Here is a 19,326-nt window from a genome sequence, read left to right as displayed (position 1 = left end):
GATTGAGGATGATTTCTAGGCTTTGGAGGGATGGAGGCTGAAGATATTAGGGTTAAGATATGAGATAAAGAGCTTAAATAGGGTCCAAGTCCCTAAAATAGGGTTTTGATCTGACTGGAGTACGCCCAACTTACTCCTGGGAACCTTCGCGACCATCCTAGTCAGTACGCCCAATGTACTCCAAGGTACGCCCAACATACTACCTTTTTCACTAGTATGCCCCGCGTACTTGGCTAAGCATAAAAACCACAAAACTTCCGAAGACCATAACTTCTTCGTTATAAACCCGTTTCTAACGATCCTTATATCCACGGAAAGGTAACGAGAAGCCCTACACTTCTATCAGTTCATACCTTTCTTATAACCTTCTGAACAAAAATCTATTTATCACAAAATCCCAAGTGACACTTCACTGAAATACCCCTAGGCTCCAAAACACGAATAGAACACCTGGATCACTTCTAATACATCACCCGCACCCGAATGGGCCTAGAACCTACCTTTTCAAAAGCCATAATCCTTATGATGACCGATATTTAGGCCACATCCCCAGACTAGGAGTCGATTCGGAACAGGGTGTTACATAAAGCGTCTTTAAATTGACCACATTAACAACCAAGCTCACAAACAATAAACCACCACTAGTTCACGCCATTTCCATCTGCCTTACCTTAGCATAAATCACCCTTACCATCTTCACTTCCTGAAAACAACTCCTACATCTTCACGAGTCTGCTTCACCTCCGCTTCACCATTTCGCTACCTCCGACCACATGCCGTCTTCACCACTAACCACCACCGAGAACACCTACCATAGAGCACCTACCTTTTGCTGAGAACCATCCATGCGTCATCATCTCCTACATACTTCCGATTTACCACCATTATTCCACCTTACACAACCTGACGCCACCAAACGTCAATCAGAAACATAAAAGGAAGAAGAAAAAAAATTAGTTTATCTACGTACTTGCCATCTCCACCACTAACCAACAAGAACACTGACCACAACCCCTGACTTTGCCTAGAACCATCAAATCACCACCATCTCTTACATATTTCTGATATGCCAACCTTGTTCCATCTTATGATGCGGTCCCCATTCTTTAATGATGCGTTTATTAGATTGAAGAGTTAGGAGGGAAATAGAAATTTTGGTTTGTTAGAAAATCAAAAGTTCAGGGGAAATGAAACATTAGAATGAAATTTTAGAGGGAAAGAATAAACAAATGATGTGGTTACCATATCATTTTTTTAGGCGGTTTTTATTTATATAAACGTGTTTAATAGTGTGGTTTCGAGCTAACACATTAAATAATGCGTTTTTAATGTTTTTTAATGCGGATATAAGAAAACCGCTCCAACAAATGCTTTAGATGGTGAAGTTTTTTATTTTATTAATACGAAAGTGTTTTAACGGTGCGGTTTTAGTCTCTCGCCGCAAAAAAAAAAAAAAGTCATCGCACTATTAAAATCTGTTCTGTGCTAGTGTGGGTTATGTGATATAAAAATCATAGAAATAATGTCTATATGAGACAAAATCACAGAAATTATCCGGGGGTAATAATGAAATTAAAAAGAAAATGTTCTTTTGTTTGAGAATATTACAAAAAATAATATGGAAAAATATAGGGTTAGTGCAGAAACATGGTTCAAGAAAAACCTTGGTTAACAACGTCGCATTTTACCTCATAGGCTCATACCCTTCTTTATCAGTTGTTCATCAATTCCCCGGCGACCGCCCTTCATATCCGGCGCCCTCCAACCCCTCCACCGGCTCTCCACTCTCTGCCGAAAAGCAACGCCCTGGTTATTTGGTTTGCTTATCAGTTAACCCCACATCTCCCCTGTCTCCCAGCCTCACCCCCGGTGGCCTTTCATCGTCCTGCAATCCATTGCCTCCGCAGTTCATTACTTTATGTTAAACTGGCATCATCAAGGTTGAATTTAAATCTTCTTCTCTTCTTTAATCGATTTTTTCCCTTCCTAGCTTGTTATTTATTTATTTATTTATTAATTTCCCTTCTCTTTATTGTCTTATGTTTCTGCTTTAAAACCCTAGAAAACCAGAGAAAAATCTCTTGTCTTATTTCATCACTGAATTCCCCCAATTTATCCATATCTTCAAATAGCTTATGTTTTTCGTATGAGATTTGATTTGTAGGTTGAATTATGATACAAGTTTACATGAAAATGGGTCTACGATAAGCATACATAGTGTATATAATAAAGAAGGGCATTGGGCCTAATTGGTCATTTCGGTTATTCTAACAAAGATAGCACTATTATATACATTAGATCAATTGCTTTTGAAGGGCATCCTATGAATGATTCCTCTTCTCCAAACTTCCTCTGCTCATACATTTGGCTACAAAATCTCCATCATCAACTATTCTTCAATATTAGTTGTTTCTTGATGTTATAGCTATTGATTGATCGTTTATTTAGTTCAGCCTTAATCAATTGGAGGCGTAATAATTTCTTGATGATGCTTATAACTATTGTCTGTGAATACTTGTCCCTTGTTTATAACTATTGTCTCGCTGGAATTTGCATTTACAAAGGCCTTAAATTTATTTATTTATTTTTTGCAAATGTAGGAATGGTAAAAGACTGGAGTATGACTAGAAACCAGAATCGTGATACATCTAGAAAAATTCCTGACAATGGTGGTGTGGTGCCTTGGTCATATCTTAACCATGATGTGCTTCTTTTAGTTATCATGCAACTGGAGCTGATTTTATTTCATTCAGTGGAGTTTGCAAGTCATATACTTCATTGCAGTATATAACAGGAAAAGGTTTATGGGTTCCAAATTAACCACCCATGTTGATACACGGATCTTTGCATATTTTATAAGAAAGACTAGTGTTGTGTTACCTACAGGATATCGAAGGAAGAGTGTTTAAAACCTATGACTTCTGGCTTGTGGATCCCATCAGGAGGCATGAACTTTATTTCCGTAAGGCCTAATGTCTGTTTTTCTGTTGATGCTGCACCTGAAATAGGAGTTAGGGCTATCCTTATTTTTTAACCTTCAATATTTGAGCGGGTGTTTGCTATCTTAAATAGTTCCACGAATAAAATATGGTTCTCTACAGCGGGTAATGGACTGTAATTATCGGTTTTGATTTATGTTGGAACATTTTTAAGATTTTGGGATTGTTTAAGCAGTTTCAGTGATATTCAAGCTTTTGATCGGATGTGATTGTTTTTAACAACTTTTAGCGTAATCCATATTCTTTTATTTTGTGCAGTTTCAGTGATAGGAATAGAATATCTTTATGTTTCTCATTACTTTATTTGATCTATAACATCATTTTTACTATATCGGACGAGAGATTGAACATTTAGATTTACTGTGCCCAAAAGTTGGAAATGAACTTTCGAATTTATTGTTTGAAAAGTTCATCGCGTTGGATCGGTTGGTATTGTTTTTGACACCTTTAGGCTTTAGGTATGAGTGGTTCTGATGAAATGCAATCGTAAAGGAATGGAATGAACAGAGTAATAGAATGGGTTATTGCATTCCATTACGATGTTTGGTTGTCTTGAAGAATATAAAGAGCAATTTATTTGTTATGTACATTTAGGTATATTTCTTATATTAATTTGATCTTTGATAGATGGTTTGAATCGACAATCTTGTGGTAAAACTCAAACATTACCAAATTGAGCCACGACCACTGTGGACTGACTCATCACCCTCGTGAACCATCATCAAAAGTAAAGCTACCTGTCAGATCTCTGTGATTCCTTTGATTTTTCTGTTACTAATATTATTAAGATTGGGATTTCGTGTACTTTCTATTTCTGCAAGTTATCATAATTTGGCAATCTGGGCTGCCCTTTTTAGTCTACTTCCCATAAAAATTTATATGTTTCATTTTTGCCATTTCTGATTTGTTTGGTTTTTATAAGATTTAGTTGTGTTTGTGTATGTTGCTGTAAAAGTTTCCATTCATTTACTTGTAGGAAGCAAGCATTCTATGACACTTTACCTCAATGGACTACTTAAGCTATTTGTTTCCTATAACGAATCCCATCATTTACAAGGTACTTTTCTTTATCATGTATGGTTGACAAATAATTTTGAAAAAAAATTTCCAGTTGCAATCAATATATATATATATATATATATATATATATATATATATATATATATAGAGAGAGAGAGAGAGAGAGAGAGAGAGAGAGAGTTAGGTTCAAATGTTTTCACTATCTATTGTGTGCATATATTATTGATTCTGGAACAATCATTTTAGTTATTTAAGAAAGTAATTAATGCATATTAAATGCTGAAGATGTAATTAATATTCATTATATCTTCAGCATGTAATATGCATTAATTACTTTCTTAAAATAACTAAAATGATTGGTCCAGAATCAGTCATACATGCACACAATAGATAGTGAAAACAAAATAACCTAACCCTATATATATATATATATATATATATATATATATATATATATATATATATATATATATATGGAGGTTTTACAACTTAGTGCATTACCATTTTGCCATTATTTTTTTGAGTTGAATAGATGGTTAATCAAGGCTTATGGATTACGTGAGGGGGGGTGTTGTAATTACATTTTGTGTATGTCCATTTATTATGGATGATGATGATGAATTTTCGTAGTATACAAATGCATAACAGAAATTATATGCTCTAATACAGCATTGAATCACTGGCACGAGCACAATGATCACGTGTGAAGTCACGTGCACTCACCAGTCACCGCTTCTTATTAAGGGGTATGATTGTAATTTCTTCTTGAAATCGGAACCTAATGTTATCTCTCAATTCCCATCTCATATCTAGTATTTATGCTTCTCTCGAGTACAAACCCTAGAACCCCACCTTCAACGCCGTGTCTTTACCATTGCAGGTATATTTTTCTCCTTGGCTTCTATATTTGAGTGTTTCCTTTTGTCAAATCATCTTCTGTGTTTCGCTCTTCACAATAGTTTTTATAATTAAAACCTTCTCCTTAATTTGATTTGAAGTTCAGGCTACAAAATCTAACTTAATTGTTCAAAGATCTGATAAAATTTCTTAGAGGATTTCATCCTAGAAATCCGATCATTTTCATATAATCTGATTGTTTTTCCTCGATTTGGTTTTGACCTGATTTGAGTTTTTGCCCTAGATTCATTCAATGTGATCTAATCAGTTCAACTTAGTTAGTTAGCATCGGAGTTTGCATACAGTTAACAAAGCTGCAATAATGATTGCAAAATGAGCTTTTGGATCTCTATACGATGATTTAGCGTTTCTGATCTAATACTTGGATTCTCACATGAAAATCGAGTTTCCATATAGGCAAACTTGCCGCTAACAACCTTCGGAAAGGATGTTTATTTTTTGGGTTCTTACCTTTCAGGTATCAAGTCCTAGTTGAAGGAAATTGATTTAATTTTGTTGTTTTTATGTATTCTGGAAAACAAGTTACACTTCATCCATATTCTGAAAAACTCCATCCTTCAGGTGTTTAGTAGTCAGTAGATAGTGCACTTAATTGTACTGACCCATTTGCAACAACTTTTTACAATGTGGAAGATTTACAATTTTGCAAGCACAATTTTTGTTAAAAACATCCATTTCTTCTAGAACTGCTAATTTCCAGTCAGGGTTGATTTTGGGAAAACTGTTGGTGAGGTAATTATATTGCAACAGGATGATGAGTACATGTTGTTAACCCTTTTTAATTTATTATGCATTTGTTATGGAACTGCAAAACAACTTCAACTGGATTGTATATGTTTTCTTTTCATTGGGATCTCGGCAAGTTACAAAGCCACTTATTGGGCTCCCGAAATATAAATGTATCTATGGACGTAATATTCAGTAATGTCAGTTTTCTCCTTTTCTTGCAACCTCTTGTAATAATTCAATTATTCGGTAAGGTAACGTCTGTATATATGTGTATGCTTACAACTCTTGTATCTTATATGGAATTTGCATTTACCAAGCGCTCGAATACTTAATTTTCTTTTGCACTATAGGAATGGCCAGGATAAGGAGAATGACCAAAAACCAGAATTGTGATGGTTCATCATCATCCAGCAGGAAGAGAGTCAATGGTGGTGTGGCACCTTGGTCAGATCTTGACCATCATTTGCTTTTTTTAGTTATGATGCAATTGGGTGTCATTGATTTTGTTGCATTTAGTGGGGTATGCAAATCATGGAGGAAACTTGCACTTGATAACAGGAAGATTTTTATGGCATCCAGACCACCTATGTTGATATCGATCTCTCATCGTTCTTGTAAGAAAGAGTGGTACTGTTACCTGGAGGACCTTCAAGGTAGAAAGTTCAAAACCATCCTTCCCCATTATGCTGGCAGGATCTGTGTTGGAATAACTTGTGGTTACCTGATCTTTTTCGGGCGGAAAACCAAAGACTTCTGGCTTGTGAATCTTATCACAAGGCATGAACTTCATTTCCCTTGTTTCCCCTTTGATACAAACATTAATCCAGAAAGTGTTGCATGTATCCTTGTCTATTCACCTTTAGTATCTGGGTGGGTGTTTGTGATGTTGCTTACATTCACCTATCAAGTTTGGTTTTCTATAGCGGGTACACAAGCATGGAATCGTATCTACTCCACTTCCCTCATGATTGATTTACATGCTTTTAAGGGGAAGATATATACCATAAACATAGGTTGTCGTGTATATGAAATGAGTCTCAATCCAGACCCCAAATTGATGTTACTCCATACCAAGAATTTTCCAAAGCCAGACTTCTTATCTCCGGAGTTTCTTACTTCGAGTGAAAACCTTTATGTGGTGGATTGTAGGTCTAAAGATTCATACGACGTTCACTATCTAGATTTTGAGGAAATGAAGTGGGTGTCGTCGGGAAAAACATTTGAAGAATGTGTGTTCTTTATTAACAGCTTGAAGTATTCTGCTGCTATTAAATCAGAGTTGTTGGTTGATCATCGGTCACTATATAAGAGATTTGCTTACTTCCTTTCCACCATTGATACAAGTCGAAAAGGCCGGTTCCTTCCTTCACACATTTGGTACTTTCCCAATGATTGTCTGAATGATAATCGTTTACATGAATGATGACTTGGATTGGATGCGCTGTTATCTTGGTTTTTATCTTTGCATATGTTCAACATTAAGATGTTTTATCGATGGATTTGCATTTTCAATTTATTGTTCAAAGATTTTGGTTGTCCTTTGCTTTTAGCTATACAACTACCAATTATATGACCCTTTTATACTTTTTGGTGTCCTTTGCTTTCAAATCTGTGCCTACTGCATTATGTGTACCACATTGACACATGCTGTATGAAGGACCATTTGATGTTATATTGCTGTGTATGCAACAACGTTTTGTTGAAAAAACATTATTCGTTCTTTTTTCTTTATCAATGTTTGAAATATGCTGATAGTATAGCTGTTGTTAAAAATCCTTTGGGTTTGTGGCTAGCAGCTTGTAGCGAGATGAACAGGTGAAATGCATTATGCTTGTAGATGCTAAATATACAGGGAGGAATTTCATCTACAAAAGTTATAATTACATTGTCCGAGTGTAATTTACTTTCTTTTATATTGATAGACAACTTTGCTACAATCACTTGCTTGACATTTTATGTTCATTTATGTGGTTACCAGGATCTAATTAATACAATAATTATTATGACAATCTCAAAGGTAAAATTACATCAAATGTTCATCGCGTATTTCACATCTACAAGAATTAGGGGTGGCAAAAGTTGACACGACACGATAAAAATACACGACACGAAATAAAATTGGGACGAAATAAAAAATCGAATTTGTGTTCTTGTCGTGTAAAAGAAACACGAAATCGTGTCGTGTCGTGTTCGTGTCTGTAATTCGAAACGATAATAACACGATAACAACACGAATATAACATGATTATAAACACGATTTTAAAACGATTAAACCACGATATTGACACGATAATTTATTTTTGTAATAATTTAAATAATAAATTTTATATTTTAAGCGTATAATATAATTATTCAAATAAAAAAGTTTCGCCGGCTCCTTTGAGAATTGAAAGAACGTGCACTGGAAACTCAATCGACAATTTCCCTTCCCCATACTTGTATTGATGGCTTTGTTAACGGCACTATGCTCAATCGATTGTATTAAAGGGTTCCAATTCATCAATTCTCCCTTAAATCACACGTATATGCTCTAACATTTATCCCAATCAAGTGATCAACCCTAATTTTCCAATACCTTCACATCGTGTTGCTGACCTCCATTGCTGATCGAAACAAGTGAAGACGGTGAAGGTGTGAAGCACTTAGTTCTTATCGATTGCAATCAAGGTATTTATTTCATGTGCTCTTAAATCGAAAATAACTTCTTTAAAATTTTGTTCTTAATCGATTCTCAGTTTGCTCTTAAACCGCTAAGAACTTATATAACTCGTTTTTTTCCCTCTTAATCGATTATTGAGACATATTCATAATTGATTCCAGTTATTAGATGCTCTATCATTCTCGTTTTTCTAATCAAGGGTTTAATTTGATTTCTTAAACAGTTTAATAAGAAATCAAGTTATGTCCTTTTTTTCCTGTTCTTCCTGATTCATGTTCTTGATTCCGTTTTTTTTCCTCTTCTTCCTGATTCACGTTCTTGATTATAGTTTTTTAGTATATTTTGCTGTATAACTTATACTTAATCTCTGTTTGCAACTGCAGAACTTATCATTTTTTTTCCTGTTCTTACTGATTGTATGGGATATAGCTATTGATTGTACACATTTTTATTAATGTGTGTTGTGTTTAATATTCTTCTTTTGTATCTGATTACATACTTTTTTCTAGAATGTTTCTTGTCTTTTACACAAATGTAATACTTATTATTCATAGATTTTTTTTTTTTTCTGTTCTTACTGATTGTGTAGGGGATATAGCTACTGATTATACACTTTTTTGTTATTGTGTGTTGTGTTTAATGTTATTCTTCTGTATTGGTTACATACTTTTATTTTCTAGATTGCTTCTTGTCTTTTACACAAATGTACAACTTATATTTCATAGTTTGTTTTTTCTTTTCTTCCTGATTGTAGGGGATTTGGCTATTGGTTAAATTTTGATATGAAGAGGCCAAAACTCAACATAGCTTCTGCAGTTGTAGCTCCACATGTATTTTAATTTTTTATTAACTTTTTGTTTACAAGCTCTTTTCTGATTACTCTTGTGCTTAAGTTTCTGATTACTTTTTTTTTTTTTTTTTTTTTTTTTTTTTTTTTTTCTAATTTCTTGTTGTGCTTCCAAGTTTTTTAATATATGCTTGCATTTGTATCTTAGGATGTTGAACTTGAAGAATCTGATGACATTGATGTAGTGGAGATAGATGTTAAAATAGAAGGTGAAGAAGAGGATGTAAATATGGAAAGAGAAAGGTGGTCTGAGGTTTGGAAGTTTTTTACTAGACTTCCAATTAGTAAAGATGGCAGGGAAAGGGCGGAATGTAATCAGTGCAAAAAAAGATACATCTATGAAACTAGGACTGGGACGGGTAGCATGTGAAAACACATCACAAAGTGTCCTAAAAGGGACATATCACAATTTATTTTTTCAAAGTCTGGTGGTTCTTTTTCAATAAACTCTATTGTTTTTAAACCTGAAAGATTTCGTGAACTTCTTAGTGAAGCTATTGTCAAGCATGACCTTCCCTTTAAATTTGTAGAGTACGAGGGAATTAGAGAAATCTTTCAGTACTTGAATGAAAAAGTTATCACCATTACTAGAAACACTGCTAAAGATGATGTGTTGAATTTGTTTAAAAGAGAAAAGTTGAAACTTAAGAATCTGTTTGAGTTACTTCCTGGTAGGATTTCATTAACTGCCGATTTGTGGTCTTCAATTAATACAAATGGTTTTTTATGTGTTACATCTCACTTCATTGACATGGAGTGGAAGTTGCAAAAGAGAGTTTTAAGTTTTCAATATATGCCACCTCCACACAATGGCGTATGCTTAACAGAAACAATAGAGTATATTGTCTGATTGGGGGATTGATAAAATGTTGTTTACAATAACGTTAGATAATGCTTCCAGTAATGATACTTTTGTCAATCTCCTAAAAGGTCAATTATGCAATGAAGGTGCACTTCGTAGTGATGGAGATTATTTTCATGTTTGATGTTGTGCTCATGTGTTGAATTTAGTTGTTCAAGATGGATTGAAGGCTATTGATGAAGGCATTGTCAAAGTGAGAGAATCAATTAAGTACGTGAAGGCTTCCCAAGTACGAAAAACTAACTTTATGAATGCTGTGAAGCAAGTCAATTTGATTCCAAAAAAAGGCTTGCAACAAGATATTCCCACTAGATGGAATGCTACATTTCTTATGATCGAAAGTGCTATTTTTTATCGTCGTGCTTTTTTTCGATTAGCACTAATGGATTCTAATTATTTGGATTGTCCAAGTAATGAGGAATAGGGTAAATTGGAAAAGATTTTCAGATTCTTGGAAGTATTTTATGAAGTTACATGCATTTTTTCTGGAAATAAATATTGCACATCAAACTTATATTTTCCTTCGGTTTCGACGGTTGAAAGAACTTTGAGAGAAAAAATGAAAAGTTTGGATCCACGATATAAGATGCAATATGTTGAGTTTACTTACAAAAAACTCTATGGAAGTAATTTTCGTGAGCATAGTGATCGTGTTTGGGAGAAGTTACATGATCTCTTTAGTGAATATGTTACTGGATTGCCTTACAAAATATCAACTATATCAACAAGTGATTCATGCAAGAGTGTCAACAAAAATAATGACACAATGCTTAGCAAAAGCACAAGAGAAATGCTACAGGTAAGCAGAAGCTGTTTTTAGTATTTAATTAATTTTTATTAATTTAATGCTTCAAATTTTTTACATTTACTAACTAATTTTCTGTTTTATAGGAGTTCACAGTTTATGAAACTAAGGAGTTCGCTTTGTCTCAAAAATCACAATTGGAGATGTACCTAGATGAGCCAAGAAGTGATATTACAGAAGATATAAACGTTCTTTCATTTTGGAAAGCTCATCAATATCGTTACCCGGAACTCGCTTCCATGGCTCGGGATATTTTAAGCATCCCTGTTTCCACTGTAGCATCCAAGTCAACTTTTAGTAATGGTGGTCGTGTTCTTGATAAATTTCGAAGTTCGTTGGCACATAAAAATGTTGAAGCTATAATTTGTGCAAAAGATTGGTTGTTTGGGATTTCAGGTAGTTTTTTTTTTTTTTTTTTTTAAACATTTTTATAAAGTGATTTAACTATTATAATATGTTTATTATTATTTGTAGGTGATGAAGAGTTGTGTTTACAAGATCTTACAGAAGATATTATGGAATTGGATAGCAAGGGAAGTGATACACATGAAGCGATGGAATGACAAGTTTGAAGATATTTAGCATTATTTGATGTGATTTTTTGCTGTTTTTTTCATTAAGTTTGCGTTTTTCGTTTTTAAACTTAATTTTTGCAAGAACTTATCGATGACATTATTATGGAAATTGCTTTTTTATTAAATTTTGTCGTGTTATCGTGTTGTCGTGTTTTTCGTGTTTTTTATTTTTATTTTTTCGTGTTCGTGTTAATGAAAACTAACATGACATCGTGTCGTGTCGTGTTCGGGTTGGGTAAAATTAATTCGTGTCGTGTCGTGTTAGCTAAAAACACGAAACGATGGCACGATTTGCCACCCCTAAGAATAAAGCATTTTGTTGTTTTGCATCCACAACTTATTGCAAGTTTTAATCTCGAAATTGTCATTAGTTATTATAATAATATCTTTCACATAAGCAATCAAAAGATTCACTTTTAATTAAGTAAATGTTTGTATAATATACAAGGATTTTTTTATTATTTTGATTAGAGCCCGTGATTTGACCATCGTCCCAAGCACTCAAAGTCTCAAACATAGCAGCGGGAGACAATGTGAACAACACAAATGATTTTCTTGGCTTGCAAACATTTTATTATCAAATGACAACAAAAATAAAATGGTACGTTTGTAGAACCCTTGGGACCTTCTTCAACCCCAGGATGTGATGAGTCGACATCGAGGTGCCAAACGATTCCGTCGATTAGAGCTCTTGGGAGTCATCAACCTATTATCCCGGTGAACGTTTGATCCGTTGAGCGAGAGCCCTTCCACACGGGACTCCCGGATCACTATGGCCGAGTTTTATCTTCAAATTTACATTTACATTTTTTTACATATAACTACAGTAAAAGTCTATATTATATATAGTAAAACTTCGATAAAGTATATTTTTCCATTAGGATAAGCATCTATTCTTAATCATCACATAAGTTCGCAAGAACATGCTGTTACGACACTTGAATTAGGTTGTGTTAATCCCACCGTGTGGAGTTAAAAATAACTTTCGATTGCCAAAGCATTGGAGTTGCAAATGGTAGGGAACATCATCATATTGTATATGTTAAATTTTAAATCACTCGGTTTCCACATTATATAGCTTCATATCGGAAGCAAAGGTTTGTACATTGGAAGATTTTGACTATTTCCTAGATCCTTAAGCAATCAGTTCCTAACTACAAACAAGAAACAGTTCCTAAGTACAAACAAGAAGATTAGAACTAGTTATGGAAACTAAATACAATAAGATATGTTCACTGGTCAACAAAATAATTTGAACTTCTCTGTTTTGCTTCCTTGTTGGATATACAACAAAAGACCGTCCATATGCCTCTTGTTTTCTTATGGTTGATTGAGGTTGAACATATTAAGTTATCCATCTATATAGAATAGGAACTGTTTCAATTAATTATGGTTTTTTTGTTGTCTTTAAGCTTTTTCCTATTGATGAGATGATGGCGACCCATGTTTATACATATCTATCTTCTTGGTTATAAGGATGCCTGCTACCTAATTGATTTTGAAGGAAAGAAGTTCGAAAATCATCATTCATCATTTGGTTGGAAGGAGCTATTTTGACTCGACATGTGGTTACTTGATATTGTTCGGGAGCAAAGAGCATGACATTTGGCGTGTGAATCCTATTACAAGACATGAACTTCATTTCCCTGGTGTTCCTTTTAATAGTTATTTTCTTGTAGGAGACATTAGGTTCATCCTTGTTTTTTTTCATCTTCAATATTTGGGTGGGTGTTTGTTATGATAAATACATTCAATGAGGATATATGGTTTTCAATAGCTGTCTAAGGAGCATGGAATCATGTCATCTCCGATTTCCTCATCCTGGATTGCATGCTTTCAAGGGAAATATATATCCTAAATGGTTTTTACGAAATAAGATTTTTTTTTCTGAGACTTAACTAAACTTGAAATCAAGAATTACCCTAAGACCTACTTGTTGGATTAAAGTGCTAAGATCATAACTAAATTGGTATATACTTGAATTGAAAGCAAATCCTTTTTTGAGTTGCCCTAAGAACTAGTAATTATATACAATGACTTTTAGATAGAGATGATGATTTATTGATTTATTATATGATTAATAAATAGAAATGAATGATTTGTTAATATATTATGTGATTAATATATTAATTAATAATAATATTGTTTAATTAATAATTAAATAGAAATTAATTGGAATTAATTTTCGGATTAATTAAATTTATTAAAAAGTATAAGGACTTAAGCTGTAATTGCGTAAAAGTTGAACATGAGAATGATTCTAGCTTCTTCCTAGGGTGGCCGAATTTTGGCTTGTCCATTAAGATTTCTAAAATGCTTCATGTGGATAATAATGAAACTAGATAAATACCAAATTTGAAATAATATTATTTTATTTCGAATTAGGGTTTTTAGGGTTTTCTTATCAACTATAAAAAGAACCCTTTGAGTTCCTCATTTTCGTCCAACCTCTCACACAAGAAGAGCCAAAATTTTTCTCCCCTCTCATCTCTTCTCCAGTATTCTAATTAATAGGGTTTGGGTATAAACCATTAGAGACACAAAGCTTTTTTTGGTTGCTTTCCAAGGCTTTTGAAGAAGGATTTTATTTGGTTGTTTGCTATAATAATCAAAAGGTATGTAAGCCCTAATCCCTTGTATATTTCAATTATTATAGGGTTCCTTTAGGGTTCTTGATGTTCAATGTTTTATTTCTATCAATTAGAGAAAACGTAGATGCTTTATAAGTTGCATGTGCACTTAAGAGTTAAGATTTTATGCTTCACATGTTTTTGTTATAACCTATAAAACCTATCAGTGGTATCAAAGCCATAGTTTTCTATTGATTGTGCATAAAATTGAATGGGCAAAAATTAAGGTTTATGGAAAATAAACTCTTTGGCTTGAAATTTTCGACTTTGCTAGGGTTTCTTGAAACCCTAACCTCCACCTCTTATTTTCGAAAATTGCTAGGGTTGTCATAGGGTTTTCTAGTTTCCTTAATTATTATTTTAGTTGTCTTAAAATTCGAATAATTAAAACATGATAATCCTAAAACCTAATTTTCGAAAATTAGTAGGGTTTTGGATTAGGATTAAATTTGAATTATTTTAGTAATTGTTTAGATGAAAATAATTATTTAATCCGTAAATGATTTAAATTAATTTAATTAATTAGTTAATTAAAAGATAAAGATTAAATCATAATTGGTTAAATTTTAATTAATTAAAAGTTTAAGAAAAGTCAGTCAAATCAATAGTAGGCCTCATTCACAAAACCATACTATAAAGATGGTATAAGGAAACGACCCATAAAATGATCGTTGATTGGGTGTCCTTTTCACCCACCGCTCTCCTGTGTGGTGGAGGGTCGCTAGTCGAACGGGTTTAATAAGACATAATCTCTCTAAAAGTATAATGATATAAATTATAAAGTACTAGAACCTTCTTTAAAATCTCACTCTAGTTACTTTAGTAAAATACGAAAAGCATGTTAATCCATGAAAACACACATCATTCTCTATAAGTCGTTAGTGGAGTGTGTGTGGCTAACCGGCACACACATTTAGGACTATAAAGTTGACATGATGGCACAACTCAAAAATTATCATTGTTAATGGAGCGTGTGTAGTTTACCGACACATTAATTTGAGATGCTAAATAACATTGAGGTTGTCAAACATGTTTGCATGGTTGTTCACATCTTGTTTGTGATCCTCGATATCCCAATCATAAATAGAAGAGCATAATCTGAGATGAAGCATGTCATTGATAAGATTTAATAAATATCAAAAGATCTAGGAATTTCATATTGAATTGAAATTGGTGAATTGTTTTACCTACCTTTATAAATTCACAATACTACGACATCCTTCTTCTTGATTGTGAATTGTTTTTGGATCCTAGCCTTAAATATTTATTTTGGGTTAAAATATTAAGGACTTGTGTCATCCAACTCAAATTATCTCTCTTATATAGATGTTTACTTCTGGAGATGCTACTGTTGCTCAATCTTCCACCAACTATAACATCCCAAATTTCGAGACCAAAAATTTCATTTTTGAATTAATATTTTATGAAACATTCTACCAAAACATTGTCAATAAAACAACACATTACAAAATCATAATGTTGTGTCCCAACCTAGGACATCAAAAGTAATGAAAATCAGTGTACAATCCCAGAAACCCAATGCGGAAACCATATGTGTGTGTGATGCACTGCTATACCGTCGGCTCCTTCCCCTTCGACGAAGAGGTACCTGAAACCAAAACCAAAAATGTAAGCACAAAGCTTAGTGAGTTCTCCCATCATACCACATATAATATCATATCATCAGCATCTTTCGACCGGTAACTTCCATCGGTATCTTTCAACCGGTAACTACCATCGGTATCTTTCAACCGGTAATCGCCATCGGTATCTTTCAACCATTACCTGTCATCGGTATCTTTCAACCGGTAACCGAGAACTATTTCACCCCTACTGCTATCATACAATATCAAGATATAATCATACAGTCATTCATATCCGGGTATAGACCTACCCTACGATCCTAACGACCGATGTCAGGGAAAAACTATTCCCTACTACTACCACTAGCATACACATTGCATATCATACATGCATATCTTATGACCATATCACATAAACACACCAAGATAATTATCACAGAGACAATTATCCACCAAATACCCCAGATGGTGGGCCGACATCATGGCCTTAGACCCACCCCTACTGGAAGGTAACTCACCTCGATGTTGTGAAGTGTCTAAACTATCTTCGGCATACAAGTCGTCTACCCTCGACTCCTCGATCCCTACATGACAATACTTTAAAGTTATTTATTTGAGTATGCAACCCTAACCGGGGGTCATACCAAAACCAGGCAAAGTCAACATTGGTCAAAGTCAACACCCAGTTGACCTGACTCGCCGAGTTGGTCTACCAACTCGTCGAGTCCATACTCCACTAACTCGATCCAAACCCGACTCCACTCGTCGAGTCTAGCAAGAACTCCATGGGTTCTCTTCATACCTCCAATAAGCTGAAAATGAGCTCCAAACTCTGGATCTTCTTGTTTCCCCTTGGTCTCACAAGTCTCCTTCTCCTTTCCAAGATGCAAACACAAAAAATAGCACCAAAAGGCTCAAGAATACAATAAGAACGGTTTGGGTTTCGATATACAACTTTCTGGGAGTGATAGGGACGATGGAGGCTGAGATAAGGTGTTTAAATAGGATGCAAACCCTCAAATTTAGGGTTTCACTCAAACAACACCTACTCACCGAGTCAGTCTTCCGACTCGTCGAGTAAGTCACTTAAATTGTCCGCGGATCTTGACTCTACTCAACGAGTTGGGCCTCCAACTCGTCGACTCCCAGAGAAAAACACAAGAAATGCTTGAATTAACTGCGTACTAGGAATCGGGTGTTACAAATCTCCCCCACTTATCTTAGTCTTTGTCCTCGAAGTCTGCTGCTCGATCCTAAAAAATATCGGGGTAATGCTCCCTGATCTCGTCCTCCGGCTCCCAGGTCCACTCCGATCCCTTTTGGTGCTGTCACTGCACCTTTACCAGCTCCACTCTCTTGTTTCTCAGATCCTTCGACTTCCTGTCAAGGATTGCCAGTGGCCACTTGATGTAGTTCAGGCGGTCATCAACCTGAATATTCTCCATAGGCACCACCGCCGAATCGTCTACTATGCATTTCTGCAACTGGGAGACATGAAAAGTGTTATGAATCTGACTAAATTCGGCTGGCAGATCTAGCCTATACGCCACCTTGCTCATCCGAGCCATAACACTGAAGGGTCCAATATACCCGGGGCCCAGCTTGCCCCGCTTCCTGAATCGAGTGACGCCCTTCCATAGAGACACCTTCAGGAGCACCATATCCCCAACCTGAAACACCAGATCTGATCGACGCTTCTCGGCATAACTTTTATGCCGACTCTGAGCAATCTGAAGCCTGCTCCGAACCTGTTGGGTCCTCTCCGTAGTCTTAAGTACTACTTCGGTACTATCTATGACTCTCTGCCCAATCTCTCCCCAACATATCGGGGTCCTGCACTTCCTCCCATACAACATCTCGAAATGAGGTCGGCCGATACTCGTATGATAGCTATTGTTATAGGAGAACTCCGCCAACGGAAGGTAAGTATCCCAACTACCACCAAAGTCTAAAACGCACGCTCAAAGCATATCCTCTAGTGTTTGGATGGTCTGCTCGCTCTGACCATCCGTCTGCAGCTGAAAGGCGGTGCTAAAATGCAGTTGAGTACCCGACTCGTCATGAAACTTCTTCCAAAACCTGGAAGTGAACCGCACATCCCTATCTAAAATCACTGAAACTGGCACCCCGTGCCGCGCCACTACCTCCCGGATATAGATGTCGGCCAACTTTTTCGGCCGAAATACTCTCCTGAATTGGAATAAAATGGGCGCTCTTGGTCAATCGATCAACGATGACCCAAATCGAATCTACTCCTCGCGTGGTTCTGGGAAGCTTCGTAATGAAGTCCATAGTAATATACTCCCACTTCCACAACGGGATATCCAACGAATAGACCTTGTCGTGAGGTCTTTAGTGCTCAGCCTTGACCTTCCTACATGTTAGGCACCTCTCCACGAACCAAGCTACATCCCTCTTCATACAAGGCCACCAATAATCAAGACGAAGATCCATGTACATCTTTGTCGCCCCGGGATGGATAAAGAACCTGGATTTGTGTGCCTCTGACATCAATACCTGGCGCACACCCCCATGATAAGGGAGCCACACTCTATGGTGAAGAGTCAATAATCCTCGGCTATCATAGTCGAAGGAGGAAACCTGTCCCACGATTCGCTCGCTCTTCCGATGTTCCTCCTTCATGGGCTCCTGCTGGGCCTCCCGAATCCGCTCCAACAACGGAGTCACAACTGTCATCCTCAGACAGATGTCCCTGATCGGTGCTGCCTTGCGGCTAAGTGCATCGGCCACAACATTGGCCTTCCCCGGGTGGTAGAGGATCTCGCAATCATAATCCTTCACCACATCAAGCCATTGACGCTACCTCATATTCAGATTTGGCTGGTCCATGAGATACCTCAGGCTCTTGTGGTCCGTGTAAATGGTACAACGAACCCCATAGAGGTAATGACACCAAATCTTGAGTGCGAAAACAATAGCCCCCAACTCTAAATCATGTGTCGGATAATTCGTCTTGTGAGGCTTCAGTTGCCATGAAGCGTAAGCAATAACATGCCCCCTCTGCATCAATACCGCGCCCAAGCCTGAGATGGACACATCACAATATACCACAAAGTCCTCCATGCCCTCTGGCAGGGCTAAGTTTGGTGCCTCGCACAATCTCTGTCTCAACGTCTTAAATGTGGCCTGTTGCTCAGGCCCCCAACGAAAGACCATGACTTTCCTTGTTGACCGGGTCAGGGGCACAGATATCTTAGAGAAGTCTTGAATGAATCTCCGATAGTAGCATTCCATTCCCAGAAAGCTCTGAATCCTGTATGGAGACCTCGGAACCTCCCATCTCATCACGGCCCCCACTTTGGTCGGATCAACCGAAATCCCGTCCTGGTTGACAAGGTGCCCAAGAAACTGCACATCGCGCAACCAGAACTGACACTTAGAGAACATAGCATACAAGCTCTCCCTCCTCAAATTATCCAACACCTCTCGCAAGTGTTCCAAATGTTGCTCTCATGTCTTGGAATAAACTGTAACGCCCGTAGATCCAGGCTAGTCAATTTAGAGATAATAGGGGTCGAAAACGACTTTTCGACAAAATATTATTTAGAATAAATAATCTTAACCAAGTTGTAGAATATGTCTCAAGGGTTCCGTACATATAAAGAACGCCAAAATCCGAGTTATAATGAAGAAGTTATGGCCCGTCGAAGTTTTACGCGAAAATCGGCATGGCACCGG

At 36.1% G+C, this 19,326-nt stretch overlaps 1 protein-coding gene across 7 annotated transcripts in view; it reads left to right on the top strand.

Annotated features, from left to right (window-relative positions):
- LOC145101827 (uncharacterized) overlaps nt 1–7,249 on the top strand; it is a 49,940-nt gene extending 42,691 nt beyond the window's left edge. Inside the window, exons 1-6 of one of the 7 annotated variants that reach the window (XM_079039105.1) lie at nt 1,624–1,940; nt 2,601–2,962; nt 3,627–3,726; nt 3,976–4,056; nt 4,689–4,765; nt 6,017–7,249. In XM_079039105.1, the coding sequence (XP_078895231.1) occupies nt 6,019–7,089 (1,071 nt within the window). In that variant the 5' untranslated portion in view covers nt 1,624–1,940; nt 2,601–2,962; nt 3,627–3,726; ... (1 more) ...; nt 4,689–4,765; nt 6,017–6,018 and the 3' untranslated portion in view covers nt 7,090–7,249. Of the gene's footprint in view, nt 1–1,622; nt 1,941–2,600; nt 2,963–3,626; nt 3,727–3,975; nt 4,057–4,688 lie in introns of those variants that run through there. The other 6 variants (XM_079039104.1, XM_079039103.1, XM_079039099.1 and 3 more) reach the window with 6 other exon arrangements.
- The last annotated feature ends 12,077 nt before the right edge of the window (nt 7,250–19,326 follow it).

The sequence above is a fragment of the Lactuca serriola genome, chromosome 4, assembly GCF_051521515.1.
Source record: "Lactuca serriola cultivar US96UC23 chromosome 4, Lser_US96UC23_V15, whole genome shotgun sequence".
NCBI lineage: Eukaryota > Viridiplantae > Streptophyta > Magnoliopsida > Asterales > Asteraceae > Lactuca > Lactuca serriola.
Note: the sequence above shows the minus strand (reverse complement) of the source record. Positions and strands in the feature narration are given on the sequence as shown.